This window comes from Carettochelys insculpta, chromosome 23, assembly GCF_033958435.1.
Source record: "Carettochelys insculpta isolate YL-2023 chromosome 23, ASM3395843v1, whole genome shotgun sequence".
In the NCBI taxonomy this organism is placed as follows: domain Eukaryota; kingdom Metazoa; phylum Chordata; order Testudines; family Carettochelyidae; genus Carettochelys; species Carettochelys insculpta.
Genome location: NC_134159.1, coordinates 16,621,169 through 16,649,098, shown reverse-complemented (window position 1 = coordinate 16,649,098; position 27,930 = coordinate 16,621,169). Strand labels below are relative to the sequence as shown.

The window sequence follows — 27,930 nt, the reverse complement described above, 5'->3', positions numbered from 1 at the left end:
CAGCAAGGAGAAGGAATGTGGTATAATGATCATCAGGACAGGGCCCGCTTTGAGTCATACCCATGACGGGCATAAAGCATCTATGTCAAACTTACACTGGCTAAGGAGCTGTCCTTGGGTTGAGCTACTGCTGTAAATATGGAAATACTCATGTATAGAACTTACTGAGACTGATAGGATTGAAATGAATGAACTACTGTTCCATTGCACACATCATTGCAATGTAATAGTTTTTTGTCTGGAACGATCAAGTTTCTGGTGCAGTCTGTGTTGGGCTGTCCAACTACTCATCAGATGTTTACTTGATCCAAGAAACAAAAGCATCTCTATCATTTATTTTATTTGTACAGAAAATACCAGTGATTTATTGGTAATTTGTCATCTAAGGCTGTCGTCTGCTGAAGGCTTGGAAGCTACAGACAGAGGTAAATAACACAGTGTGATAAATGCAAACCATGGAAAAATTACAGGGGGAAAATGATGAGTTCTGGGAAAAAAGCTCATTCTAGAGTTAGACACTCCCCTCCCCCACATCCTTTAGTGCTTGAACAGTATAGCATCTCAAGAGACTGCTGCCAAGGAACAGTTTGTTTCAAGCCCGTCTCATGCCATATATTGGAATTTTAGAAAGTTATTTAAATACAGAGACATGATACTTGAGAGTAAGACAAACCCTGGAACATTAACCATTCCTTTTGTTTCCAATAGATATCTAAAGCTATTGAAATGTCCATTTTTAATCTAAATCCAGGTCCCATTAATACAGTTGAAGGAGAGAATAATACTTAAACGATTCACAATTACTGGGATCATTTTGGCTTCAAGATTTTTCCCCCTTTTAAATTCTCTTTTGCAGCAGCATATGCTTGATAAATTCTTTAATACTAAACTATTGGAAAAAAATTCTCTTCCAAGGATCAAGTCCCAGCATCCTGCTTTTTTTGTCCAACCAATGGTAGCAGCTGATTTACATGTTGGAGTGCTCTGTTGGAGATTAAACATAAATGCTGAAGAGGATGGGATTTTTGTCAAACAACTAGCAGTAACTGAAGTTCTTATTCAAGTCCCTTGTTTAGTGCCTAACCTTAATCCTCCAAGAATAAGTAGTCAGGATTCTTTCCTTTTTCTTTACGATGCAGGTGTAGGTTCCTTCATTGATTGCATTGGCAATAATGCTCATGTGGTCATCATTTAAAGCTAAGTAACCTGGGTATGAGTATTCCAGAAGCTCCTTATCTTTATACCAGCTGTCATAAGAAAAATAGTGATAATTAAAACACAGAGCCCACATCAAAATGCATTTAAGGGTTGTCATTCTTAGCAAGAATTTGCACTGAGGTTGTATTGTAGTACAGAGAAGACCATATCATATTTAAGAAGCACTGTTCCCTTGAAATGTAAACTGCAAGAAGCTTCTACCTCATTGGCAGCTTTGAAAACATGTTTAACTCCCATTGAAATTGCTAGAAATTAGGCAGCGACATACCTGTTGAAGGTCTGAGTCTACGTTATTTATGAAAATAAGACATTGTTAGGGCCAGACCTGCAAAAAGTAGCTAGGCATCACTGACATTCTCAGGACACTGCTCAGCTGTTGCCTATCTTTCCACTGATAGGCAATTAAGTGCCTTGCTTGCTTGGGTACTTTTGAAAATTTGGCCCTAATTTTGAGTGGGATTTAGGCATTTAAACTGCTTTGGCACTCTTGAAAATGGCAGGAAGTGTCCATCTACATCTTTAGTCAATTTCGGGAGGCGAAAAAAAAAGTTATACTTGGGTTGAGCTTCTCCCCACACGGGAGTCCTTATGGCAATATCTGGGGTTTTCCCATCATGTTTAAAAAATTCTCATGCTTTAGCTGTCATGTGAAAGACCCAGACAAACAAGGGAAACAGTGAAAATGGCTAGATAAAGCCCTGTCATATACAAGCTGAAAAAATAGAGATTTTTCTCTTCTAATCTTTCAGATACTTGCCACAATAGGTTGAAAGTAGTATTTATATACGTTCATTGACTTAAGGCCAGAAGGGACCATTATGATCATCTATTCTGGGGGAAGATTCTGGTCTGTTATAGTAAAGGTCAAAGGTGGGAATTACAGTTCCTACTATTCAAGTGAACTAGTGTGTCTCTCTTTCACCAGGGCTTATTTCTCTGTTAACTCCAGCGTCAGTCTCTGGCTTCTTTAAAAAATTTAAAACAAACAGTACCATATGCAACATTAACGTTTACATTCTCGTAATCGACAGCAAAGCATCCTTTCCATAGTAGGGTAATAATCACTGTCACCAACACCTTCAACCCTCTGCTTCCTTTCTAAATGCCCACACAAAAAAGGGCGGGGTAAGCAGTAGGATTCCTCAGAAGGTAAAATTCTACATTATTGTTTCCTTGAGCTACCCCATCTTGTTTGTCTCTACTGGTTTTCTCATATTTTATACTTAAATTGTAAGTGCTTTGTTGGAACGAGCATGGGTTTGTGCCCAAGGCTCCTCAGTGCTTCTGCATGACAAATAATAAGTGATAGATTGTAATCTTAATAGCTATAAAGAGAAGCCTTGAGACCATGGCTGTCAGTGTAAACTGCTACTTTGTAGTGTCACTTCTATAAGGAAAAATGGTCTGAAGCCAGTTGACTCCAGTGAAATCACTACTTATTCAAAGAAAGAACCCATTCAGGCTATGATTTCTGGGTTCCTGATATTGTTTTGTCTGTAAAATGCTGGGATTCCCAAAGGATTGGAACGGGGGACAAATACTTACTAAACTTTGCCTTTTTTATGACTGATCTTCTGTCCACAGCGAAAGGTGACATTTCTGCCTTCAGGAACGATCTTCGTTTTCGTCCTGGGTGGAGGAGGAGTTGGAGCTACAGTTGCAAAAGGGAATTCTGTCCACCAGAGGAGACAGGAAAAAGACAAATAGCTAAGTCAGCTAACATCCCATTGCAAAGCACTGATGAAGGTAACTGTAGTTTGGAGGAACCACAGTGCCTTTTTAGATTTCCTTTTCTGTGTAGTGGTTCCTCAGACCTTCTTTCTCAAAAAGCCAGTACTAGAAAGCCATGGCTGTCCCAAATAAGTCCTCTTAAATGGCACAAGATAACATGAGTGGGCTTCTTTCTGTCATCACAATCTTGCCAATGCGCTTGCGATCTTAGTGCAAGTCTCACAATACTTGCTGATTTGAGAGGGTGGCAGAGGAAGTCCTAGGTCCTGGATTCACACAAGCATCTTTGCAGGGAAACTGTTTACTTAAAATATAATAGCTGTCACTGAAATGCTATTCTAGGACATGTATGTTATTAGATTTAATGATCCAGCTCCAGTCTGAATGAAGCTACCCACCTCAAATGCTCTTTTTTCTTTAGTCCAAGCTAACATATGTTCATATTGAAGTGTAGCAGGTTCACTAAAGGGACATTACCTGTTAACAAGCATGGTTAATAGAATGACGCCTAATTTGCAATTCAGCACCACCTCCAGTGAATCCTGTACCTTTGCCCTTCATGTGCATTCTTCACAGCCAGGGTGTGTTAACGGTGCAGTTAATGACACGCTTTTTCCTCTCCCTTTCTCTCAGGTAAGATGTGGGAATAGACTGGAATTTGTTTAATAAAGAAGTTGTGGGTTCCAGATTTCAAGAGGGATGAGTGAGACAGAAAAGGCCAAGTGCAGAGCTGATGCAAAGTGTAAGTTAGACCAGCCTGCTTTACCTGACTGCTGTCCCACCTGCTGTCCCATTGTTGTGTAAGTTACACTACCCCATACCTCACCTCTGAATTTGGCTCTCAGGAGGATCTGATGGGGAAATAGCCCAGAGGCAAATGGAACATTTATCATGTTTTCAGATACCATCAGGGCCTTGGGGAACTTCAACCAGGACAGCAGACTTTTCTATGCCCTGATGTCTATGTCCAAGTCTTGTGACTGAAATGCAATAAGCAAAGCAAGTGTGTTGGGGTATCACTCATTGCTGACTTCTTTGGCCTGGAAAAGCCTTGTCATTTGTCACTAACAGCCAAATTGCTCACACAATTGAACATTGTCCTTCTTTCAACTCATATAAGCCTGCAAAAGGATCTGATACCGTAGCAGAAATCACAGATGGATGGACAGTGCTTTTTCATCAGCTTTGTTCGAGTCTCACAGAAACCCTTCCGAGCCCACAATGGACATAGGAATAGTCGGTCTGTGCAGCCTGAAACGAGAGGAGAAAGCATGTGCCAGTGTTGTATGCAAAAGAGAAAGTGACATGTAACAAAATGACCTTGGACCACATTGCAGGGTTTGAGCCAGGATAGGAATCAGCCTAAAATAAGAACATAATGTAAACACAGAAAAGTGCCAGCTTCTTAATAAGAGACATGAAGAGAATGGATGAGGCAGGACCAGCAATGGAGCTGTGACAATTTGCACCAGCTGAAAAGCTGATTCCATTTGTTGTCAGTTAAACTGAAACACCCCCTGGGGCTCTGACCCACTATTGCTGTTCCATAAGTTGAAGGAGCAAGAGTTTTGGGAGTTAGATGTAGTGTGTGCTACTTTACTTGTGCATGCCATTGCAAATTGTGACCTGGCAGATAATTCCAGTTTCAAATGGAAGAGGCTGAGACAAGGGAGCCAACATGTGAACAGTCATGTATGCTATCCCCAGAAATAGTCAGAAATCTAGGCTGAGGCACACTGGTGGAACAGATGAAGGAACCATGCGTTGCTGTTGCTTGTTCTGTGTGTTTGGAGTGTGTTAGTTTTCAGGCCTGTCAGTCCGGTACCCAGAATAACACCATTGTGTTTGCATCTGTGAGAGGAGTAAAATATTTCCTCCATCCCCTCTTATTGCTACTGTGTGAAATTTTCCAACACATTTCAGGGAACCCACCTTATGCTACCTTGCTGAGGCACCCTCTGGCCTGTTGGAGTAGCATAAGAAGTTAAATACAGTAAACTCTTTCATATCCAGCATTCTATCATCTGGAACTCTCAAATAACCAGCATTTTAACCATAAATCAATTTCAGGTATGTTTTCTGTAAATACAGTATAGTGAAAGTAAATACAAACAAACACCGTGTACAATACTACTGTTGGTTAAATAAAGTACCCTACATACATTGTCTGTTTCTTAATATCTAATCATGTTTTTCTTGAGTGTTATGCATTGATAGATATACCTCCCTATTATCCTGAATATTTGAATATGCTGCAACCTCCTGGTCCTGGGGCTGCCGGATATGAAAGAGTTTATTGTAGCATAGATGTAAACTTGTGGGCTGCAGCTCAGAGGTTGACTGGGAAACTACAGAACTTGCCCACCAAAAACTCTTTGCTTGTGAAATCAGAGCTCAGTCTGGTCAGGTGCAGAGCACCCACCACCTCCCATTGAAGCCATGATAGATGTAGGGAAATCAGTGCTGCGCAGGATTAGGCCTTTATTCTGCTACTCTTTATACTAACAGCTACAAGAAATTACAAACCCTTTCCTCTCACCATAGAGTCTGTGAATCCCCCAGACGTCATCCTGGGAGATGGTCTTTTTCCCAGTTAAAGTGGCATTGATGTGCATTAGGGCATTAGAATTCAAGGAGTGCATGAGTCCCAGAGCATGTCCAATTTCATGAGCTGCTACATGCACCAGGTCTGTGAGCCAAACACCTGGGAAAGGAAGAGAACAACAGGAAGTTACACAGCATGGTTCTGTTCATGAACCTTGAAGTATGACACAGGATTCAGTAGTTTTAGACTTTGTTCTGTCTGCTCTGGAGACTTGTCCCAATTCCATCTCCAGTGTTATCAGCAGAGGGTTTTTGCACCAGCATCTCTTACACTGGTTTCATTCAGTGTTGCCTGGTAGAGTTTACACTGAAGCTGCTACATTTGTCACTGAAATCAGGGCAAAAGCCACAGCATGACCAGGCCTGTGCCTCCCTGGTAAGGTTCTCCTTTGTTCTTCCATAGAATCATGCTCTAAACTACAGGGTGATTAGGGATGAAACCGTTGTGCCACTTACACATTTACAAAGTACTCTTCTTTGATTGTCTACACTGTGGGATAAAACTCCTACTGGGCAGGTTATGGTCTTGTTGTTCTGAACTTAGCATACTCTGAAGATTTAGAGTTGAACTTCAACTTCTTGGTAGCAACTTGGAGACTGTTAGCCGCAAGGATAGATGTTATAATCATCCTGCTGTTAAAAATCACTAACCCTGATCTCTTCCATACAACGGGCCAAAGAATCTAACCCAACAATTACGGCATCAAGGGAATTTGTGGTTGAACCTGAGATGTGCTCAGAAAAAGACAGTGTCTTGCGAATTTGCTTACTTCATTAACTGGGTGTCTCTGACAATGCTTGTTTATGTGTTTTGTTTTGTTTTGGGGGGGGTGGGCTGTTTCTCAAGACACTTTTGAATGGAGGATGAGAGCATCATAGAGTACTAGAACTGGAACAGTCCTCAGGAGCTCATCAAGTCCAGGGGACCACATACCATCTAGATCATCCATGACAGATATTTATCTAACCTGCTCTTAAATCTCTCCAATGATAGAGATACCACAACTTCCCTAGGTAATTTATTCTAGTGCTTAACCACCCTGATAGGAAGTTTTTACTAATGTCCAGCCTACACCTCACTTGCTGTAATTTAAGCCCATTGCTTCTTGTCCTAACATCAGGGGCCAAGGAAAACAATTTTTACCCTTCCTCCTTATAACACTCTTTTAGGAACTTGGAAATTGCTGTCATGTCCCCTCTTAATTTTCCAGTCTAAACAAACCCAGTTCTTTCAGTCTTCCCCCAGCAGTCATGTTTTATAGACCTTTAATCATTTTTGCTGCTCTCCAATTTCTCCACATCTTTCTTGAAATGTGGTGCCCAGAACTGGACACAATACTCCGGTTGTGGCCTAATCAGCACATTTCATTCCTGTTTATTGTGATGTTAACTTGCATGTGTGCACTCAGATATTTTGGCCCTTCTGAAATATTATGCATCGCAGACACACCCAGTGCTTTATAAACCTCAGTCAAGTCAGCGCCATCAGTATTATCATCACTGCTTTGCAGACTGTATCTCTAATTCAAGCCACTGCACATCAGTAGCCTTACATAGCTCTCAAACCAGTGAGAGTGGAAATTCGGCTCCAAGGAGTTTGGCAGAACCACCAGAAATAAAAATCAGTCTCCTCAATCCTTCTCTCAGGCTTTGACCACAGAATCCCCTTTTTTTAACCTTCTGAGAAGTTGAAATGGTTTTAATTGAATTGTGACAAACACAGCCTTGTCCTTATCTACAAACTAGTTTTTCAGGTCCCCTCCTGATCTGAATCGTTGACAGATGTACCCTGTTCTTCATTTGGTACCCATTGTCTTGGACATGACTGAGAAATTTACGATGGCGCTTCTTGTTTCCTCTTTAAGGAGCCTTGTTCTGATGTCTCTGTGGATTCTGCCACCTTCTGGAAACCTCACCCGCTCTAACTACTGCAAACCCAAATGCTGTTAACATTGTACCAGCAGCTGCTTACAGAAAAATAAAATTCAGAAGAATGAGTTACTGCTTGATAAGAATAGGGTCTGCTAGTTAGCACACAACACCCATAACATGGGCATCTGGTTTTTATTATAACCATCACACTGCCATGGAATATATTTAATTTTCAACTCAGGGTTTGTGTGCAGGGGTTTTGTTTTGATCAAGTTTCTATTTTCTTGTGCTATAAGTGGGGCGTGGGGAAATGTTCTGACGAGTTTGGATTAATATTAAAATTCTCTCCCCCAATTAGTTTCATAGTGGTGTTATCTGAGCTGTTTTAGTGTGTTGTTTCTATAGGTCTGTGCACAGGCGAGACACTTTGCAACAGGTTAAAATGTTCATGGAGGTGGCATTCCTACACCAGTGGAAAACCCCCTTTGTCAGTGTATGATGGGTCTACACTCTGAAGCTATGTCACACTCTGACATACTCTGGCTTCTTCAAGTGTCCCTATACAGATAAGCCATAAGTAATTCCTTTCAGCCTTGGTGTTCTCAATCCTTCATGTATATGTAAACCATTTGATCATGTGTTGATCCTTTTTAGTTAATTGAAAATAGTGTGTGTAAATAAAACGTCACTGCTTTTTCAAGCAACTGGAGATTGTGGGTGCCTAATTTGAAATATTATAATAGACCTTTTTTTAAGAATATAGCATTGCTCTCTGAAAAGTCAAGTCTCTAAATTGTTTTATGCTGGAAATCCAAAATCATGAGTCACTTAAAAAATCTTGGTGTATGCACACATGTATATATTTAGATAACATTTGTGCAACATTATACACAAATGTCATACAAAAAGTGCTTTCACACACAAGAGAAAAGGCCATCTGCTAAAATGATAAAAAAGAAGACCATAGGGTACATTTCTAAAGCTTCTCCTACCCTGCTTTTTTGGTTTACAAAAAACAAATGTTTTGGTTAAAAAACCAAAAAATTATCAAAGAAGCATAACACTAGCCTATTAAAATGAAAGGAGCTTGCTGATTGGTCAGGGAACATCTGCTTGTAATTTAATGTTACTTTAGATTTTTTTTTAAGTAACCAAAATACTGTCAGGTGCCCACAAGCTTGAAAATGAGCATATATGCCGGAAAGCTGGTTACAGAGGACAACAAAAATGTGAACAACTATGCCAAGAAATCAAAGTAATATAACGTGGCCTTCCCCAGAGACAGCACATCTGCTTGGGTTGAAGCCAGTCCTGATTTATAATGTGGTTGGAACCCACTGAATTACTCAGAGCTGGAACTACCACCAAAACAGGAATATTTCATGGCTGGAGTTGAGTCAGCAATAGCAACAACCACAAAAATCACACCAAGTTTGCTTTCTGTCTCTCCCAGTATTGGTTCAACAGTGAGAAACTCTGCACCTCAATAAAAACCTACAACCAAATCTTGCTCACCTTATACAAGGAGTTCTACTCAAATGCCTCGTCATGAGGAAGGTGGGTACATATTGGCCCCTGCATCAGTAAACCCCTGGTAAACAAAGTGATCAATTCTATTCCAGCAAAGTCACCCCTTCTGCAGGGACATTGGGTATCAAAGCAATCCTAAGCTGCAGGTGGTTCACTCCTTCCACACACACACTGAGGAAATGGATCAGAGTCAGAAACATCTAGAGGCTTGAACTGATGGGCGGTGATACATGTTATATGGCAGAAGAGTGCAGCAGGTTGATCTTTCAAACGTAATAGGTAGAAAATACTGGCTCTGGCAGACTTAATTAGGACACTGATACTGTGCCTCCATAATAATGGAGAACACGTCAAAACTCTCCCCACTTCTAGGGAAACTTCTGTATGGAACCAAATTGTGTAACATGGGTCCACAACAACATAATCCATTGGCACCTGTGTCTTGTGAACCTTTCAGGATCCTGAAAGCAATCAACATTATGGTGGAAAATGCAATACATCTCTTGAGAGACCTGGACCTGCTCCGAGCCAAGTTACTTACCCTTTTTCCAGCTGAACCGGGTGTTTCCCAATATCCAATACTCGTGGTCATCAAAATGGATTTCCCCGTGCTGGGGGAAGAAAGCGTGGGCCAGCTCCCCTGTTGTCCCATCAAAACAATGATGGATGAGTGACTCCAGGCAATCAGTGTGGTTTATGGAATAGAAGCCTGTGAAAGAGACGATAAAGTGAGACTAGTGAGACATGGGCTGAACACACAGGAGAGAATCCGAGGGACAAATTCTAAAACACACGGTTTTCATCCTACAGGTGCCAGAAAGGGAAAATAAACAAAGGCTATGTCTATGCCAGCACCCCCACCCCGAAAGGGGGTTACTAATGAGACATGTAGGGATATGCTAATCAGGTGCTGCAATGAATATATAGTGCCTCATTAGCATAATGGCAGCTGCAGCACTTTGAAAGTGCCGCTTTTGATTACACGCAGCTCATTTACACAGGGTCCTTTTTGAAATCCCCTTATTCCTATTTGGTTATAGGAATAAGGAGATTTCAAAAAGGACTCTGTAAATGAGCTGCGTGTAATCAAAAGCGGCACTTTCAAAGTGCTGCAGCTGCCATTATGCTACTGAGGCACTATATATTCATTGCAGCACCTGATTAGCATATCCCTACATGTCTCATTAGTAACCCCCTTTCGGGGTGGGGGTGCTGGCATAGACATAGCCTTTGTTTATATTTGTTTATAAATGTCCCTGCACTTTGTTTCCTTATATCGCCTTATTCCTATAACCAAATAGGAATAAGGGGATTTCAAAAAGGACCCCGTGTAGACGAGCCATGTGTGATTGAAAGTGGCACTTTCGAAGTGCCGTGGCTGCCATTATGCTAATAAGGCACTGCCTGTTCATTGCAGTGCCTCATTAGCATATCCAAAAGTGTCTCATTAGCATCCCACTTTCGAAAGTGAGGGCGGCAGAAGTGTAGACATAGCCTAAGAGATAGATAGATAGATGCATATGAGGGTTGATCTGAAGTACTGGGTAACACTGCATTTAGGGCAGTGTCCAAAGGCCACAAGTTAAGCTACCCTTCAGAGAAGAGCTCCTGTTTCAACACCCAAGCAGGAACTCCTATTTTTTGTAATTGGAGCATTAAAAAGGCAGTGACCTGGTCAATGCGACATTAAGCCTAAGCACTGCACGGACACTGTCAACCACAGCCTGACATGCCTACCTCTCGTCACATGAAACCACTTCCCCATGCCCAGTGCACCAGCTCTCTCCCCAGTCTGGTCAGCACTACTTTCTGCACCCCTACGAGGTGCCATGTGAACTCTGAGTCCTCTAGTGCAGCGTGGATTCTTTTAGTCTGATTTTGCAACTGTAAATGCCTTTGACTTTTTGACAAGTATCAGAGAGGTCGCCATGTTAGTCTGTATCTTCGAGAACAACAAGAAATCCTGTGGCACCTTATAGACTAACAGATATTTTGGAGCATAAGCTTTCATGGGCAAAGACCCGCTTTTTCAGATGCATGGGGGAGGGGTTCAGAGGGGTATTTAAAGAATGGGGTCCCAGTAAAAGGGAGGGTCAGAGCTGACAAGGTCTATTCAGTCAGGGTGGAAAAGGCACTTTATCAGTAGTATGTATGAAGAGAGGAAAAAAGAGTTCAGATAAGCGGGGAGCTGGGGTGGGGGGGTATATGACCCATTCTCAGTCTAATGAGATGTTAACACCTAGGGCAGAGAAGCTCCTTTGGTAAGGTGTGAGCCACTCCAGTCTCTGTTTAATCCTTGGTTAATGGAGTCAAATTTGCAAATAAATTGCAGCTCAGAGATTTCTCTCTCCATTTGATTTCTGAAATTTCTTTGTTTCAGGACTGTCACCCTTAAATCTGCTGCTGTGTGTCCAGGGAGATTGAAATGTTCCCCCACAGGCTTCTGTACATTACCATTCCTGATGTCTGATTTATGTCCGTTTAGTCTTTTACATAAAGACTGTCCAGTTTGGCCAATGTAAATTGAAGTGGGGCATTGCTGGCACATGATGGCATATCTTATATTAGTAGATGTGCAGGTAAAGGAGCCCCTGATGGTATGGTTGGTGTTAGGCCCTGTGATGATATCACTGGTGTAGATACGTGAGCAGAGTTGGCAGCGGGGTTTGTTGCAGGGATTGGTTCCAGGCTTAGAGTTACTGTTTTGTGACCTATAGTGGCTGGTGAGGATTTGTTTAAGGTTGGCAGGCTGTCTGTAAGCAAGAACAGGCCAGCCTCTCACGGTCTGTGAGAGTGAAAGATCACTGTTCAGGATGGGTTGCAGATCACTGACGATGCATTGGAGAGGCCTTAGGTGGGGGCTGTCAGTGGTGGTCTTTTGTTTTCCTTGCGAGGCCTGTCTTGTAGCAGGTGGCTTCTGGGTACCTGTCTGGCTCTGTCAATCTGCTTCCTCACTTCCTTAGGTGGGTATTGTAGTTTGAGGAACGCTTGGTAAAGGTCTTGTAGATGTTTGTCTCTGTCTGATGGATCAGAGCAAATACGGTTGTACTTTAGTGCCTGGCTGTAAACAACGGATTGTGTAGTATGCCCTGGATGGAAGCTGGAGGCATGTAGATAAGCATAGCGGTCCGTGGGTTTTCGGTATACAGTGGTATTTATGTGACCGTCTCTTATCTGCACAGTAGTGTCCAGGAAGTGAATCTCTTGTGTGGACTGGTCCAGGCTAACATTGATGGTGGGGTGGAAACTGTTCAAATCACAGTGGAACTCTTCAGGAGCCTCCTTCCCAGGGGTCCAAGTGATGAAGATGACATCAATGTAGCGCAGGTAGAGGAGGGGCACTAGGGGGCAAGAACTGAGAAAACGTTGTTCCAGGTCAGCCATAAAAATGTTGGCATACTGTGGGGCCATGCGAGTGCCCATAGCAGTGCCATTGGTTTGAAGGTATAATTTGTCCTCAAATCGGAAATAGTTGTGGGTGAGGACAAAGTCACAGAGCTCTGCCAGCATTTGTGTCATGGTCTCACCAGGGGTCATGTTCCTAAGAGCTTGGAGTCCATCTTCATGTGGGATATTGGTATAAAGGGCCTCTACATCCACGGTGGCCAGGATGGTGTTTTCAGGAAGGTCACCAATGGATTGTAGTCTCCTTGAGGAAGTCGATAGGATCTCAAAGAAAGCTGGGGGTGCTGGTAGCATAGGGTCTAAGTAGAGAGTCCACATATCTCGACAATCCTCTGGTGTGGGTGCCAATGCCTGAGATGATGGGGCATCTGGGATTCCCAGGTTTATGGATCTTGGGCAGCAGGTAGAACAAACATGTTTTGCGTTCAAGGGGTGTGTCTGTGTAAATTTGTTCCTCTGTTTTTGTAGAGAGGGTCTTGATCAGATGCTGTAGTTTCTTTGTGTATTCCTCAGTGGGATCCTCAGACAGAGGCTTGTAGAATGTGGTACTGGAGAGTTGCCTGGTAGCCTCCTTTTGATAGTCTCTCCTATTCATGACAACAACAGCACCTCCCTTGTCAGCCTCGTGGATGACAATATCAGAGTTGTTTCTGAGGCTGTTGATGGCGTTGCGTTCTGCATGGCTGAGGTTATGGGGTAAGCAATGCTGCTTTTCCACAATTTCTGCCTATGCACGCTGGCAGAAGCATTCTATATATAGGTCCAGTTTGTCATTTCGACCACTGGGGGAGTCCATGAGGAATTCTTTTTCTTGTACTGTAGGCAGGAGGGTACCTGTGGGCCAGTGCGCTGTTCAGTGTCATGTTGGAAGTATTCCTTGAGTCGTAGACGGCAAAAGAAGGCTTCCAGATCACCACAGAACTGTGTCAAGTTTGTGGGGGTGGTGGGGCAGAAAGAGAGTCCTCGAGAGAGGGCAGATTCTCCTGCCAGGCTGTGTGTGTAGTTGGATAGATTGACACTATTGCTGGGTGAGTTAGAGGTATCACTGTTGTAGCCCCATGTGGAAAGTAGGAGTTTAGATAGTTTACAGTCCTTTTTCTTCTGTAGAGAAGAGTAATGTGTATTGTAAATCTCCTGTCTTGTTCTAGTAAAGTCCAGCCATGTGGAGGTTTGTGTGGAAGATTGTTGATTTATGGGGGGTCTCCAGATTTGAGAGCTCTCTCTCGATGTTTTCCTGTTTGCTGTACAGGATGCTGATCACATGCTTCCTCAGTTTCTTAGAGTGTGTGTGGCACAATCTCTCACTATAATCTGTGTAGTATTGATTTCTGTGGGTTTTTCACCTTGGGTGTGTCTACACTTGCATTTCTCTTTTGAAAGAGGTATGCAAATGAGGTAAATAAAAATGCAAATGATGTATAAAATTGTGTATTCAGCACCTCATTTGCATATTCTAATTTCGAAAGAGCATCTTTCAAAAGAAGAAAGCCAGTGTAGACGCTGCTCTTTTGAAAGTAAATCCCATCTTCAAAAGAATCCTTCTTCCCATTATGTAAAGGGAACAAGGATTCTTTCGAAAATGGGTTTACTTTTGAAAGAGCAGCGTCTCCACTGGCTTTCTTCTTTCGAAATTAGAATATGCAAATGAGGCACGGAATATGCAAATTTATACCTCATTTTGCATTTATGATTCGCCTCATTTGCATATCTCTTTCAAAAGAGAAGTGCAAGTGTAGACACACCCCTTCAGTCCTTTTGGCATAATGTCCTTCTGTTTGCATTTGGAGAGGAAGGTGTCTGTATCTGTGCAAGCTTTTTCATGTGGTTGATGGATTTCCACTCAATACGGCTAAATGCAGTGCCTTGCATGGTGACAAGTATCAGAGCGGTAGCCGTGTTTAGTCTGTAGCTTCGAGAACAGCAAGAAGTCCTGTGGCACCTTATAGACTAACAGATATTTTGGAGCATAAGCTTCCGTGGGCAAAGATCCACTTTGTAGTCTTCTACAGTGCTATCTTCATCATTGGTATGGCACATACCAGCTGGTTGCATCTGCTTAATTCAGGTCTCCCACAGGGAAATTCTCTTAGTGAGTGAGACAGTATCAGAATCTTCCCATATTTTCCTTGGAGGGAACCGTCCCATGTCTGTAATAAGCTTTATTGCTGCCTCCTAGAGGTCTGGGAAGAAGCTATCAATTCTGCTGCTACTGACAATTAATGGAGCCAATGCTGTAAGAATAGTCTAGATGTTGGACAGAGACTCAGGAAATCTGGGTTCTACTCCAGGCTCTGTCACTGGCTTGCCGGATAGAACATCAGCTTGCCTAGCTGTGCCTCAGCTTCCCCATCTGTAAACTGGGAAACTTCATAAAGTGCTTTGAGCTCTGTAGATGAACTATGCCATGGAGGAGCTAGGTGTTATTTCACATGATACAAAGAGCCTCAGTCTGGGGCACCCTCTTTCCTGTAGTCCCCCGGGCATAACTTGAAAGTCTTTGCTGAACTGCTACCACTTAGAAAGGTGTATTCCATTATAACCTTTACCTGCCATGAATGCCCACCTAAAGCTCCTTACAAACCCCTCGGGGAGGCAGATAAGTGTTTATCCCCATTTAAATCTGAATTAACAGAACCATGAAGGGGTTAAGTGACTTGCTCCAGGCAACAGTGCAGAACCTGGCGCTCCCACCGGTCTGATCTAGTTACATGCCTCTCGGGCCAGCCAGACTGAGGCTCCATAGCACTCCTATATGGCAGTGTTTTACTCTATTAGGCGAGGCTCCTAGGAGGGGGATTATCTGCTTCCATGTGGTGTCCCTTGCAGGGCGAGAAACCGATTGCAAAACAATGGAAACTTCGCTGGAAATCCTGATGACACCACAGTCTGCACAGGAAGGAATTATCATGTCTCCCATAGGCCATAAATCCTGAGAAGAATTTACATCTCGAATGTGAAACTAACCAGATGACCCAGGATTTCAAGTTGCATTGTTCTTGCCCAGGTTTCCGCAAGGCACCCAGTGACCAGGCACAGCAGCTGAGAAGGGACACAGGGAAATGGGCTCTGTAAGATCTGTGGAGATAAGAGGAGCTAAAGCAAGCCGCCAGTGCACAGCTGAGGGCTGGTCTTGCAAGGGGTGGGACAGAGGATAGCAAGAAAGGAAGCAGAGTTAAGGAATAATTAGTAGGATTCAGGGACTGATAATGGAGTACCCAGAGAGCTAGTAAGGTAGGGAGCAAGAGGAATAGCAGCAAGCTCTTGTTGAGTATTTGTCACCTGGAGATCTCAAGGCACTTTACAAAGGAGGCATCTTTATCTCCATTTTACAGATGACAAACCTGAGATACAGAGTGGCAAAGTGACTTGTGATGGGGGCACCAGCAGGTCAACAGGTGACCTGACCTCTATTTCCAGCTCTCCTGATTCCAACTCCAGTGTTCTATCCTCTGGGCAACATCGCCAGCATAAGCAGAAGAAGCTGTACTGAACTGCCTTTTCAGTTAGTGTGCTTACACCTGTTACAGCAGCTCTGATACCATGGGGATGAGTATGAGATAAATACACAAGTAGGCTTGGGGGGCCCATGATCTGCCTATGGAGGAAGAAGCAGGCTGAGCAGAGCGGTGCTCAAGTGTTGTTCTTCCACAGGCATGTAGAATGCCACTGGGACGTCTCTATACATAAAACACTGAGGCAACATGGCTGCCATTCAGCACACTGGGCTAGAATCCAGGAGAGCAGTGCTCTATTCTGGGCTCTGCCACCAACTCACTCTGTGACTTTGGTTGAGTCATTTCACTGCACCTCAGTTGCCCCCATCTGTAAAATGGGGCTATTCCTGTTTCACATGGGCATTGGGGAAGTTTCACTGGGAAGTTTTGCTGGGCTTATTGGGGCAGGGGGCTGGACTCGATGGCCTCTCGAGGTCCCTTCCATTCCTAGTATTCTATGATTCTCTCTCTGAGCTCCCTGGATGGCAGGCACGAGGGAAGTGATAAATACTGGCACTAAGCCTAACACACTGAAGTAGATTCCCTTCAAAGAGAAGACAAGTGCACTGCAAGTCTGAAGGTGCATCATCAATACCAGCCAGAGGGTGTGGCACTTCCGCTGCAGGACCCCTGAGTCTTGCCCCAAAAGTTCTACAGCCAAATGCGCCAAGAAACACAGACCCCTTTTGGAGACAGAATGTAGCCTGGGGCCACAGCCCACTCTCCCTTTCATGCAGGACTGGGGTCCCTGCAGACCTACCTATTTTCAGGTCACTTGCTGAGTTCGGTGGCACCTCCTTGAAGTTAAACGGTGAAATGTTGCTCCACATTCGGAAAGCAGCTGCCAATCCCTTCCGCGTGTCTCTCTCATTAATGAGATTCCTTGGGAAGGACACGATTCTGCAGGGATACAGACTGATTTTACACAGATCCCAGCCTCTCCCACTGTATCAGCTGACGGTTCCAGTACTGCTGGCCCAGAAGGTTCCCATCTTAAGCATTTCACTGAACTGGACTATGGGTCTAGTCCAAAGGCCATTCCAATCAGTCAGAGCCTTTCCATTGACTTTATGGGATCACAGCAGGCCCTGCTTGCAGAACAGCAGGTAGATTAATGAAGGTGATTAACTTTTTAACCTGTCCAATGAGGAAGTACCATGATGCTTGGTGGACCCTAAGTTAATGGCTCTTGGCCATGCTACAGCAGGCTCTGGCTTTCACTACTCTGCTTGTGAAGGGCAGGTTTGTGTGGTTCTGCCTCACCCCCTGGTTATTTGTTTGAGCTGGTGGCTGCCCAGCACTGACCTCCACTGTCCCTCTGGAAGGACTGTACCACTGGCCCCCCAGCCCATCGCCACTACCTGGACAAGGTGCCAATGACTCTCCCCACAGCCAGAGTGTGGGGGAGGGGACCTCGCAGCGGCTGCTGGGCAAACAGTCTCCCTGGGGATCTGACCCTGTGCTGATCAGGCTGATTCAGTGGGTGCTGGGGAGAAGGGAAAGAGGAGGGAGCATGTTGCAATGAGCCGTCTGCACTGGGAAGGAGGGAGACAGAAGTGCTCCCTAGGGAAGCCAGCCAGTGGCAGTGCTAGGCTGAGCCTGCTGCTTGCACTGAAACGCCCAATTAAGCCCTTTCTCATGGCCTCACAACCTCCCCTGCCTTAGCCAGTGAAGGTGAAAGGGGCTGTGTGGGAGCCCCCCACCCCCTGTCCGGCTGCTGCCCACAGCAAACCAAATGCAGAGAACTGGTACTTCCTTCCTTTCTTGTTTGTGGGTTTAGAGACTCCCACCCCTGTCAGTCCTGGTCTGGGAAATCTCTGAGCTGGAGTGAGCTCCCCCTGCCCGAAAACAACCCTCCCTCCGAATGCGGAGAAGAGCCTGCGACCCGTACGCTCCGCTGCCAGGGGCCACGCGCAGGTCTCCAAGGCCAGGTTGGGTAGACCCGCATCAGCTCAGCAGCTGCTGCTGCCTTAAAAGATGGCTTCAGAGAGGGCTAAAGGGAGTGGCCAGATGTGGGGCGGGGTATTATAAATAGCAATCACTGCATATCACCTTGGGAGTTCCCAGGCGGGCCCCTCCCCTCTCGACAAGGGAGTTAACAAGGGACCTTTCTGGAGCCAGGTCTGAGGCCTCTGGACAAGGCTGAGGGGCAAACCACATCTGGACCCCCAGCCTGTGGCTGCAAGGTTCCCCAGAAGGGCAAGGGCACACCGGCTAGGCCTGAGCTGGCTCCACAGGTATTCGCTGGGCACTCTGCTGCACTGCACATGCTGTGGCAAAACCGCTAACACACGGCCAACACTCAGCAGGCCCCAGCCATCCAGCTTGTCTCTTTACAGCTCCCCAGCATCCCGAAGCAGCTGGCCGGACACTGCCGCCATGGGCCATCATGCTTGGCCCACCTCCCTGCTCGTCCACCGGCGACTTCAGGGGCTATTCCACTTCAGGGCTTCACTGTTCACATCTGCAGTTACTGCAGTGAAGCCAGATGGTAATGCAACAGGGCTGGAGCCTCCGTGATTTTGCCTGACTTTGGAGCCGCACCTGCTCACGCCAGCAGAGCAGCGGACAAGCCTCAGGACTGGGTCATTGCAGAGAGCATTGCTTTGGCTGAAGTTTGGAGCGTGCTCTGCAGCTGGAGTCTATATGACCCATACTCTGCAGCATGCACAGGGCCATTTTTCTTTGAGAGATGTCACCGAGTCCAAGGGCTTGCAGCAGCTTATGCCAGCGATGAATGAGCTCCCTTACTATCCTTTTGTGCCGCAGAGATGTGGTCTTTGAACTAGTGGCAGAAGCAGCCTGCTTATTTCACAAAGGAAAATACTGGCCTCATTATACATATATGGCTCTGTCCTCGCCAAAACAGATCTCATCTCATTTTACCTTACCACTGCACCAAAGTACCGCCACTGTTGAAGTGGAGTGATGCAGCCAGCTGGCCTGCAAGGTTCTGGACACCCATAATTGTGGGCCAGTAATTAGGCCTTAGAGCCTGAGGCAAACCTCCATTCTGCTGAGAAGTGCCAGGTAAATTCTGCCAGCCGCCAAGACATGGGTTGGTTAGAGCCGAAGCCGAAAGGTGAAGTGCCACTTCTGCCACAAGCACAGATGGCTTTTGAAAGCACGCATGCAGACCCATGGAAGTCAATGAGAATTTTACTGGAGAGCAGCTCAGCCAGTGCTGGGCCCATGCAGAATGAACTGGGACCACATGAATTTACCCTGGAGGTGTGAAAGGTTGACTCAGTCTTGTGGTCAAAGGACTTGTAAGTGTGTCAACCCTGAAGCCATCCCAGATCAGCACCTTAGCCAGTGGGAAACTGTAGGTTTTCGCAGGCTATAACAACCATGCCACACTTTAGTTCTTTCATAACAGAGAGAAAGCCAGGCTAGTCTGTATACTATCAAAACAAAAAAGCAGTCAAGTAGCTCTTTAAAGACTAACAAAATAATTTATTAGGTGAGCTTTCGTGGGACAGACCCACTTCTTCAGACCATAGCCAGACCAGACCAGACTCAATATTTAAGGCACAGAGAACCAAAAATAGTAATCAAGGTTGACAAATCAGAGCGTAGAGGGGTGGGGGGGCGGGGGGTGTCAAGAATTAGATTAAGCCAAGTATGCAAAAGAGCCCGTATAATGACCTGGAAAATTCACATCCCTGTTCAAACTAATGTGTCAAATTTGAATATAAAAGAGAGTTCAGCAGCCTCTCTTTCCAAAGTAGTGTGAAAATTCCTCTTCAGTAAAATGCAAACTCTTAAGTCATTAACAGAATGGCCCACTCCAGTAAAATGTTGGCTGCCCAGTTTGTGGATCAGGAGCGTTTTTAATGTCTGTTTTATGCCCATTAATGCTTTGTTTAAGAGAGTTTGAAGTCTGTCCAATATACAAAGCATCTGGGCATTGTTGGCACATGATGGCATATGTGATGTTAGTTGAGGAACATGAGAATGTACCTGTGAGTCTGTGACTAACCTGGTTAGGTCCCATGATGGTATCCCCAGAATAGATATGTGGACAAAGCTGGCAGCGGGCTTTGTTGCAAGGAAAGGTCCCAGGACTGGTGTTCCTGCAGTATAGACTGTGGCTGTTTGGTGAGAAGTCCCAGGACTGGTGTTCCTGTGGGATAGACTGTGGCTGTTGGTGAGAATCCTCATAAGGCTGGGAGGTTGTCTGTAGGGGAGAACAGGCCTGTCACCTAGGGCCTTCTGGAGTGTGGCATCCTGATTAAGGATAGGGTGTAGGTCTTTAATAATTCATTGCAGTGGTTTGAGTTGGCGGCTGTAGGTAATGACCAGTGGTGTTCTGTTCTTGGCTTTTTTGGGCCTATCTTGGAGTAGCTGGTCTGGGACTTTTCCTTGCAACAAAGCCTGCTGCCAGTTTTGTCCACCTATCTATTCTGGGGATACATCACTGGACCTAACCAGGTTAGTCACAGAATCACAGGCACATTCTCACGTTCCTCAACTAACATCACATATGTCATCATGTGCCAACAATGCCCAGATGCTTTGTATATTGGACAGACTTCAAACTCTCTTAAAGCGTTAATGGACACAAAACAGACATTAAAAACACTCCTGATCCACAAACTGGTCAGCCAACATTTTAATGGAGTGGGCCATTCGGTTAATGACTTAAGAGTTTGCGTCTTACTGAAGAGGAATTTTCACACTACTTTGGAAAGAGAGGCTGCTGAACTCGCTTTAATATTCAACCTTGACACATTAAGACGTGGTTTGAACCAGGATGGGAATTTTCTGGGCCATTATAGGGGCTCTTTTGTATACTTGGCTTTATCTAATTCTTGACTCCCCGCCACCGCCCCTCTGCTCTCTGATTTGCTCACCTTGATTATTTTTTTTCTGATTTGTCAACCTTGATTACTGTTTTTCATTCTCTGTGCCTTAAATATTGAGTCTGTTCTGGTCTGGCTATGGGCTGAAGAAGTGGGTCTGTCCCCCAGTAGCTCACCTAATTAATTATTTTGTTAGTCTTTAAAGTGCTACTTTACTGCTTTTTTTTCAGTTCTGTAGGTGATGAGTCCTGCTCTGCACGGGAGCTGTATGGTCCGTGGGAGGCATCCAGCAGTATCCTAGTGTGTGTCTGGGCAGCTAAGTGTGCCCAGCTGTCCACTGCCCCTCAAACAGTTCAATTACCACGTGGATCCACAGCAGGAGACGTGAGCGGCAAAAGCAGGAAGGCACAAAGCCAACCTTGCAGAGCCGGCATGCGCAGCGTTCACGCACTCGCATACCTGTACGTCAGGTTGAAGTGGTCCCACTTCAGCTGCCCTGGCGTGAGCGTGTATCGTTTTTCCCGTGTACGGGGCAGGGGCGGCAGAGCGAGGCCTCGGAGTGCTGGGGCACTCGCCCTCTGCAGGCCAGGCGCGATGGTATCTTCCTTAAAGACAAACAGGAGGGCAAGGGGGTTGGAGCAGCTCAAGCAATGTGCCTGACACTTGCAGATGTTGGTACTGACTGGTGTCCTTCCAAAGCATTAAGGCTGATGGGAGGAGGGTGAAGCATTGCCTGGTACTGCAATTTTAACTCAGCTCCACTCCCCTGTGAGGTGCTCTGAAAAAATTAACCTTTCTTCCCCCACCGGCGCCTTCCCAGGCCTGTGCCTGGAAATGTGCTTGAGGGAGTCCAGTCCTGTGATGGGGGTGCGGGAGGGTCTCCCTACCATTAGCACAGACAGCGCACAGCAGTCACACTGCCACACAACCAGGAATGCTCCAGCGATTGCTGGGTAAGAAGACAAAACACCAGGAATGGCCGAGAGAGGGGAGTTCTCCCCTGGCAGAAGATGACCTCGAAGGGAGCTCATAAGTGCATCTGTTGGCTGGATTCTTTACTCTGCTGAGGCATCTATGAAGAAGATCAGTGGAGCACTTCCTCTCAACCAGGAAACTCCACTGGGAAACCTGCACCTTCAACTACCTCACACCAGGGGCTGGGATGTGTGTGTCTGTGGGTGGGGGAGCGCTTGGAAAGGGCTAGGCAGGATGGGAAGAATCTAGCGCTGTGGCGCTCTGCTCTCTAGGAGGACTTCACATCAGCGGTGTAAGTTACCGACCTGCCTCTGTCCAGCCCTAGAGTGTGCCGGATGGCCCAGAATGAGTCAGCCTGCAAGTCTCTGGCCACAGGGAGTGCAGCAGTTCCTGGCAAGTTCTCACTTCTTTTTATTTTGCCAGCTGATTCTAGGCCTCCCCCCCTCCCCAACATGAGCTGCAACCCGGCTGGATGAGTCAGAACAGGCGCACGTTCGTGTCGGCAGCTCTTTATGATGTTGGATTGTGGATCTGAAATGCCACTGGAGCAATAAGAAGCATTGAAGACATTTGAAAAACAACAAAAGCAATCCCTTTGCTTTGCTGCTGTCCCTGACTTAATTGGATTAGGCAAGAGGCCTGGCTCTTTTCGTTCTAGGCATAGTGGGGGAAGGCACAGCTAACCTTGAGGGGGAAGGCTCTGTGCTAACCATGAGGCTATGCTATCACTCCCCTCTTGGGGGGGTGGGGGGGGGCAGCAGAACCCAAGGGGGGTGGGGCTAGTAAAATAGAACCCCTGGCTCCCACTCAGGTATGCTCTAACCTCCCTTCCTTCAGGAGTAAAGAACGCAAGGTGGGGGTCAGGACCCAAAATGGGAGGGCAAAATCCAAGGGGATGGGGGTCAAACCCAGGATTACAAGGTTCCCAGCCTATTGCTCTAGCCACTATGTTACAATCCTACATACCCCCTAAAGGGGGGGTGGGGGGGAGGAGTAGGGGGTCAAACCCAGGACTAGCAGCTTCCCAGTTTTAGCCCCTAGGCTACACTTCCACACCCCTCACTGTGTGGAGGGAACTTGCCTCTCAGCCTCCCTCAACTCTACCCACTAGATCCCATTCTCCCTCCTGGTGCTGGGTTTGTTTGAATCATCATGTGCTGGGTCCACCCGTTGGAAGCTGTGAGCTTTTTAATGAGGCTTTGAAGCCTAACCCATTGTTCAAGCCTTAACCAGCAGACAGGGCTATCAGGCAGGCCAAGGCTGTATCGAGCCTTCTAGTCAAGCGACCAGAGAGCTTGGGACCAGGGAGCTGCGCTAACAGGGGCTGGTGCTCTCGTCAGTTTCCTGGCTCCCCCGAGGTGCGCGGGCAATTTGACTTACCTGGGGCTTGTGGTTGTGCACGCCCCCCCCCCACCCATGTAAGTCGGGTGGTGGGGAGGTCTACTGTACCACATATGACTACCTGCCCCATGGACAGGTGGTGTATGTGTGCATTCCATGCAAAGCGCTCCAACCCCTCAGAGCCCATCTACAGTCTTTGGAGGCCAGGGTGGCTGAATCAGAGGAACTAAGGGAGGCAGAGAGGGATGTAGATGAGGCTTCCTGACTCTCTCTTGGGCAACCTCCCAAACACTCAGCTCACAGGGAACACTGGCTGCGGTTCAGCCCACTGTCCAGATGGGGCCCACGTCCACCTGATTCAAGCCTTCAAATACCCACAGGTTCCGAGAGTATGCAGAGCCAGGCATTACGTCCAGGGCTATATTTACTCATCATAATGGTCCAAGACCTCAATGGGGCCGACAGCCTTGTTGGGCCCCTGGGCCAGATGGAAGGGGGAGGGAACTACTCCGTGATCCCAAAGGGGTGGGGGGCCTGGGGCATCCGCCAGCTGTGATTTAAAGTTCCATGGCCTCGTGCCACAGCCACAGAAGTGCCTGGGAGCGCCAGGCCCTTTTGTATCACTAGGCCACAAGGCAATTCTCTGCCCCACTCCCTGCCAAAGCAGGCCTGCAAGTCATATAAAGCTAGCATAAAAAAGGGTGTTGGTCCATGCACCTACTTCATCCCACCTATCTTTGACAGTTACTGCACAAGCTACTTGCCCGTATTTGTCCAAGCCCGTTTGTGTTGCGGAGACTTTAATTCTTGCCTATTTCTCTGTTCTATTCACAGATTCCCATCTCCATTAATGAGACTCTAATGCACCTACCAAGCTTAGAACCCGTTTCACAGAGCCCAAGCACTGAGCAGGTACAGTGGCAGGGGCACTACGGCCAGAGGATGATTCGTAAAAACCGGCGAGGAAGCAAGTGAGCAGAGGGAGGGTTTTCATGCTCTGACTTAAGCAGCAGAATTGAATTGGCTTTTGGGCAGCATTCCCTGAGTGCTTGGGCAGCTGCCCAGGAGAGATTCAGGTGCTGCGCAGTTGACTGTTTCCATTGGTGGTGCACATCCTTGCATAACTTGGTGCACATACAATTTATTCCACCTGTGGATGGAAAAAAATTAGAACACTGCTTTCAAGAGCCCCTCAGCTTTGCCTTTGTTTCCCTGTGACTACCAGTTTGCTTTGGAAGACTCTGCTAATGGCCGCCCCTTGTATAAAAATACTCAACCATGACAGCCTCTAACAGGTTCTGCTGATCCAGCACTGAGCTTACAATAGCCCTGTCTGCTGCAGTTCAGGTAAAGAGCGTTCTGCTGATTCAGCTGCTGCAAAGCTGGGAAATGTATGAGCCACATCACCTTGGGCTGTGAGAAATGTGGATCTCAGGGGCCTCTGCTCTGTCCCCAGCTGAAGAGTTTTTTAATACATGGCAGATTGTGGGCCAGAAATTCCTGGTATTGCTGTCCCACAATTTACTGGTTGACTATAGCAAAGAAAATAATGGACATTGCCCTAGAAGTCAAGACTCAGCATCTGACCCTAAGCTACAGGTTCTGCATTTCTCTTTAAGATCCTTTGGCAGAAAGGGCCTCATTAGATACAGAAAGGAGTTGACAAGCCAGCCACAGACTTAGGTCACCCCCCAGGAATTTACACACACACACACACACACACTCTCTCTCTCTCTCTCCTGTATCCCATCCCTACCTGTAATTTCTGAGCTGCAGCTCCAACTGGCTCCTTCAGTGTAGCCACCAAAGCCAGGGGCACAATGCATAAAAATCCTACAATGGATTTGTGTCTGCCACACTTCTGGCCAGCTGAGAGACAGGCCTCCTTGCTGTCTGCAGAACGTGCTTCCAGTTGATCCATCTCTGCCTTTAATTAAATAGGGAAGGGGAGAGAATCAGTGCTGGGCTTTATTTGTAATCCTCCTGCTTGCAGCTGCAGCTGGAGTATTTGCCTGCAGGGCTCCTTGCAAATTTGTGCTTTAAAAAAAAATGCAGCCTTTACATTAAGCTGCTTTCCAAAGTGTGAGGAAGTGTATTAGCCCCAGCCAAGCAGGCTCATGTTACTTGAGCTGAACGTCAGGGCTGGAGGAGGAACCAGCAATGTGAAGCAAGCTGGGCTGAAGACAAACTCCTCCAATGGACTGGCTGAGAGTCAGCATGGCACAAATCTGCATTTGTCAGCTTTATATAATAAAAGGGGGGAGGAATCCAGAACACAGCATCGTACCCTGGGACTCTTTCATGAGGCTGCTTAACCCTAGAAGAGCTGTCACTTGCTAGAGGCCATGGATAGGACCAGTAGGAAAAGTGTGACTGTGAGCTGATGGCTCACTGATTGGGAGCTTTTGGTCCATCCAATTCTAATGACGTTAAACATCAACTCGCCCAGGGTGTCCTGAAGAGCCAGTGTGTTTTTGTTGGGCGGGGTGCTTAGTGTGCAGCGCTCTGGGACTGATACAGAGACCAGCCTTTCCCCAAGTGAATGGTGGCCTTCATTGAGTTTAAAAGCTCTCTACCTGGGGGCTCCAAAAGGCCTGGGTGTCAGCGGCAGGGTACCTGGCACCCCCGAATGATCTGCTCCCTTTAAGGGCATCCAACCAAAATTGCTGATTACTACTAACATCTTAACCAGGAAGTCTCTTATCGTGCTGCTCAATTTTTGGCCTTTCCAGCCAGCTCAGCCTTTCAGGACTACATGTTTGACAACAAATGGTGGTGAAGTGGCACCTCATGTTGCTTTCTGGTTCCAGCCAGGCATCTGAGATTCATTTCTTCTTCCCTGCGCGGCAGTGCTAACTGCCAACTCATGTAACAAAAACAAAAACATCCAAGTGGCATTTGAAAGTCTCCAAGGGGACGATTTCTGCCTGTTGATGTGTCTTTAAAAAATTCTCATTTGAGACAAAAATGAATTAAACAGACTCTCAGTTCACAACCAAAACTGTTATCAGTTGGTCTTTCACAGGCTTCCTGTGCAAAATGGGCCATTTCCTGGGAATTTCTGAGATTTTGACATACCCCAGAACGCACGTGACACAAATCCTTGCATGAACCGTCACAAAGCTGTGCCTCTCCCAGTTGTGCCAGGGCGGCGGTGGAGCAGGGGGAGTTTCACATTGGGCCTGGACGCAGAACAAGCGGTGGGGGGGGGGGGGTTGGATTGCATGGTGCATGGGCGGGGGGAGGGACGGCGGCAGCCAGGGCAGAGAGCAGTGTGAAGAATAGGGTGGAAAAGAACGGTTAGACGGCGGAGCGGGGAGGAGAGACAGGAAGCAAGAGCAGCAAACGAGCCGAAGGGCAAAACCTGGAATATCTGACACGCGAATGTGCACTGGCACTGCTAGTGGGTCTAGTCCCATGAGGCCATTTCTACAGAACAGGTGGGTGGTCCAAATCCCAGCTGGGGCCTGTGGGCCCAGATCAGCCCTCAGAATTTGTGGGGCTCTAGACCGTACTAGTGGACTGGCACCTCTGTGCAGCAAAGGGAGGTGTGGGCTTTTTCACTCCTCCGTTAACTCGATCCTCTCCGGAGGAAGCAGAGCTCCCAAACAGTGGTACGAAGAGGCAGGGTGAGGACATTAAGACCCAGTGGTGCTCCATGGATCTGCTTATTCTGCGTATGGCTAAGGATGGCTCTGCCCTAGCTCTGCTTCAGTCGCAGGGGTGGCTAGCCAGCCCCCAGCCCTGCTGCCATGGCCACTCTGCTAGCTGCAGCACAGTAGCTCATGCAGAGCTACTGGAGGGACCTCTCCCCACGCTGGGAGTTAAACCTCTCAGCTGTAGCGTGGACGTACCCAGAGATGCCCTGATGAGAATGGACAATACCACTAGCAAAAGCTGCCCCTAGAATGTTAGTGTCACTAGACGCTGGTGTGAGAGCAGCTCAGCCCAGTGCATCAGCCCTTTGTCAGTCCACTAAGCACCAATTCATGGAGCAGCCCAGTATGAGAGTCCTCTGGCAAGGTGGCATCCACTGCCCGTGAATAGAGCCCTGATTGTGTTTCTCCTCCACGCCCCAGTGAGCACAGGCTGTGCATCCCCATTTTACTGATAGGACACTGAAGCAGAGCAAAGCAAACCACTCTGACTGCCCCACCCAGGCAGTCTGTGGCAGAACAGGGACTTGAACCTAAATCTTCCAAGTCCCAGGCTAGTCCCCTAGCTGCTGGGCCAGCCTTCTGAAAACACACAACTGTGTCTATTGCCTTCAGTCCAGAGCCAAACACCCACCATGTCGGGAAGAGCTGGAGGCTTGTTTTGGGCCCACTCTAGCAAATCACATGGCTATCTGCAAAACACGGCGTGGGTTCACGTTCCAAAGAGGAGCAAAGTTTGTCTGGAGGGGACTCTTTTGGACTCTGCTGCACTTGTGAACGGCCTGTGGATCAGCTGATAAAGGAGCCTGCTGGAGGCTCAGTGCTGCAAGAGGCTACCACAGCTGAAAAAAGAGGTGGTCTTGGACCTGAGTGGACAGAGATTCTCTGAGGCATTCTGGATAGGAGCAGAAATTGAGTTTCTTTTTGCCCCACCCAGGTGTGTCACTGGGAAGCTGGCTGCTGAGCTGGTTCAGGGCTGCTGAGTGTCACGTATCTGCCCGAAGGGGACATGAAAGGGGATGGTTCTAGTAGCCAGGAAGTGAGTGACCAACATCTTCAAACCAGCAAATGGTTCTTCGAAAGCAGGAGTCTCTTCTGTCTCGCTCCCTGGGAAGTTGCTGCAGCAGTCAGCACAGGAACTCAGCTCCCTGCGTGCAGCTCCAACCGGCTGCAGGACTCTCCTTTTCTATCCACGCCAAGAACTTGCTCAGAAATTAGCTCACCAGCCTGGCCAAGACAAACCTCAGCAATTTTTGGCAGTGCGTGCCAGGCTGACGGGTCAGCTGAGGGAACTTCTTA

The 27,930-nt window shown here is 46.8% G+C and overlaps 2 protein-coding genes across 7 annotated transcripts in view; one reads left to right on the top strand and one right to left on the bottom strand.

Moving 5' to 3' along the window:
- The window catches only part of LOC142001066 (cyclin-dependent kinase 11B), a 46,651-nt gene extending 38,561 nt beyond the window's left edge, over positions 1–8,090 (top strand). For 4 of the 6 annotated variants that reach the window (XM_074975946.1, XM_074975945.1, XM_074975942.1 and 1 more), the window contains 3 exons: positions 351–425; positions 2,803–2,964; positions 3,583–4,053. The gene's annotated coding sequence lies outside the window, so the exon portion shown is untranslated. Of the gene's footprint in view, positions 1–350; positions 426–2,802; positions 2,965–3,582; positions 4,054–7,418 lie in introns of those variants that run through there. The other 2 variants (XM_074975943.1, XM_074975944.1) reach the window with 2 other exon arrangements.
- On the bottom strand, positions 95–24,896 carry MMP23B (matrix metallopeptidase 23B). Its single transcript, XM_074975948.1, has 8 exons — positions 24,732–24,896; positions 21,119–21,264; positions 16,615–16,754; positions 9,497–9,664; positions 5,489–5,653; positions 4,090–4,200; positions 2,764–2,890; positions 95–1,247 (listed from the first exon to the last, which is right to left on the bottom strand). Exons 1-8 carry the CDS (start codon positions 24,894–24,896, stop codon positions 1,073–1,075), a joined length of 1,197 nt encoding a protein of 398 aa, XP_074832049.1. The 3' UTR covers positions 95–1,072.
- Positions 24,897–27,930: the final 3,034 nt, after the last annotated feature.

What these genes read in the sequence shown, in the direction of transcription:
- MMP23B (XM_074975948.1), bottom strand. Translation starts at nt 24,896, where the DNA reads ATGGATCAACTGGAAGCACGTTCTGCAGACAGCAAGGAGGCCTGTCTC. An exon ending in CACTTCAACCTGACGTACAG is followed by an intron (nt 16,755 to 21,118) that starts GTATGCGAGTGC and finishes GTATCCCTGCAG; the next exon opens with AATCGTGTCCTTCCCAAGGA. An exon ending in AGCAAGTGACCTGAAAATAG is followed by an intron (nt 9,665 to 16,614) that starts GTAGGTCTGCAG and finishes TCTCTTTCACAG; the next exon opens with GCTTCTATTCCATAAACCAC.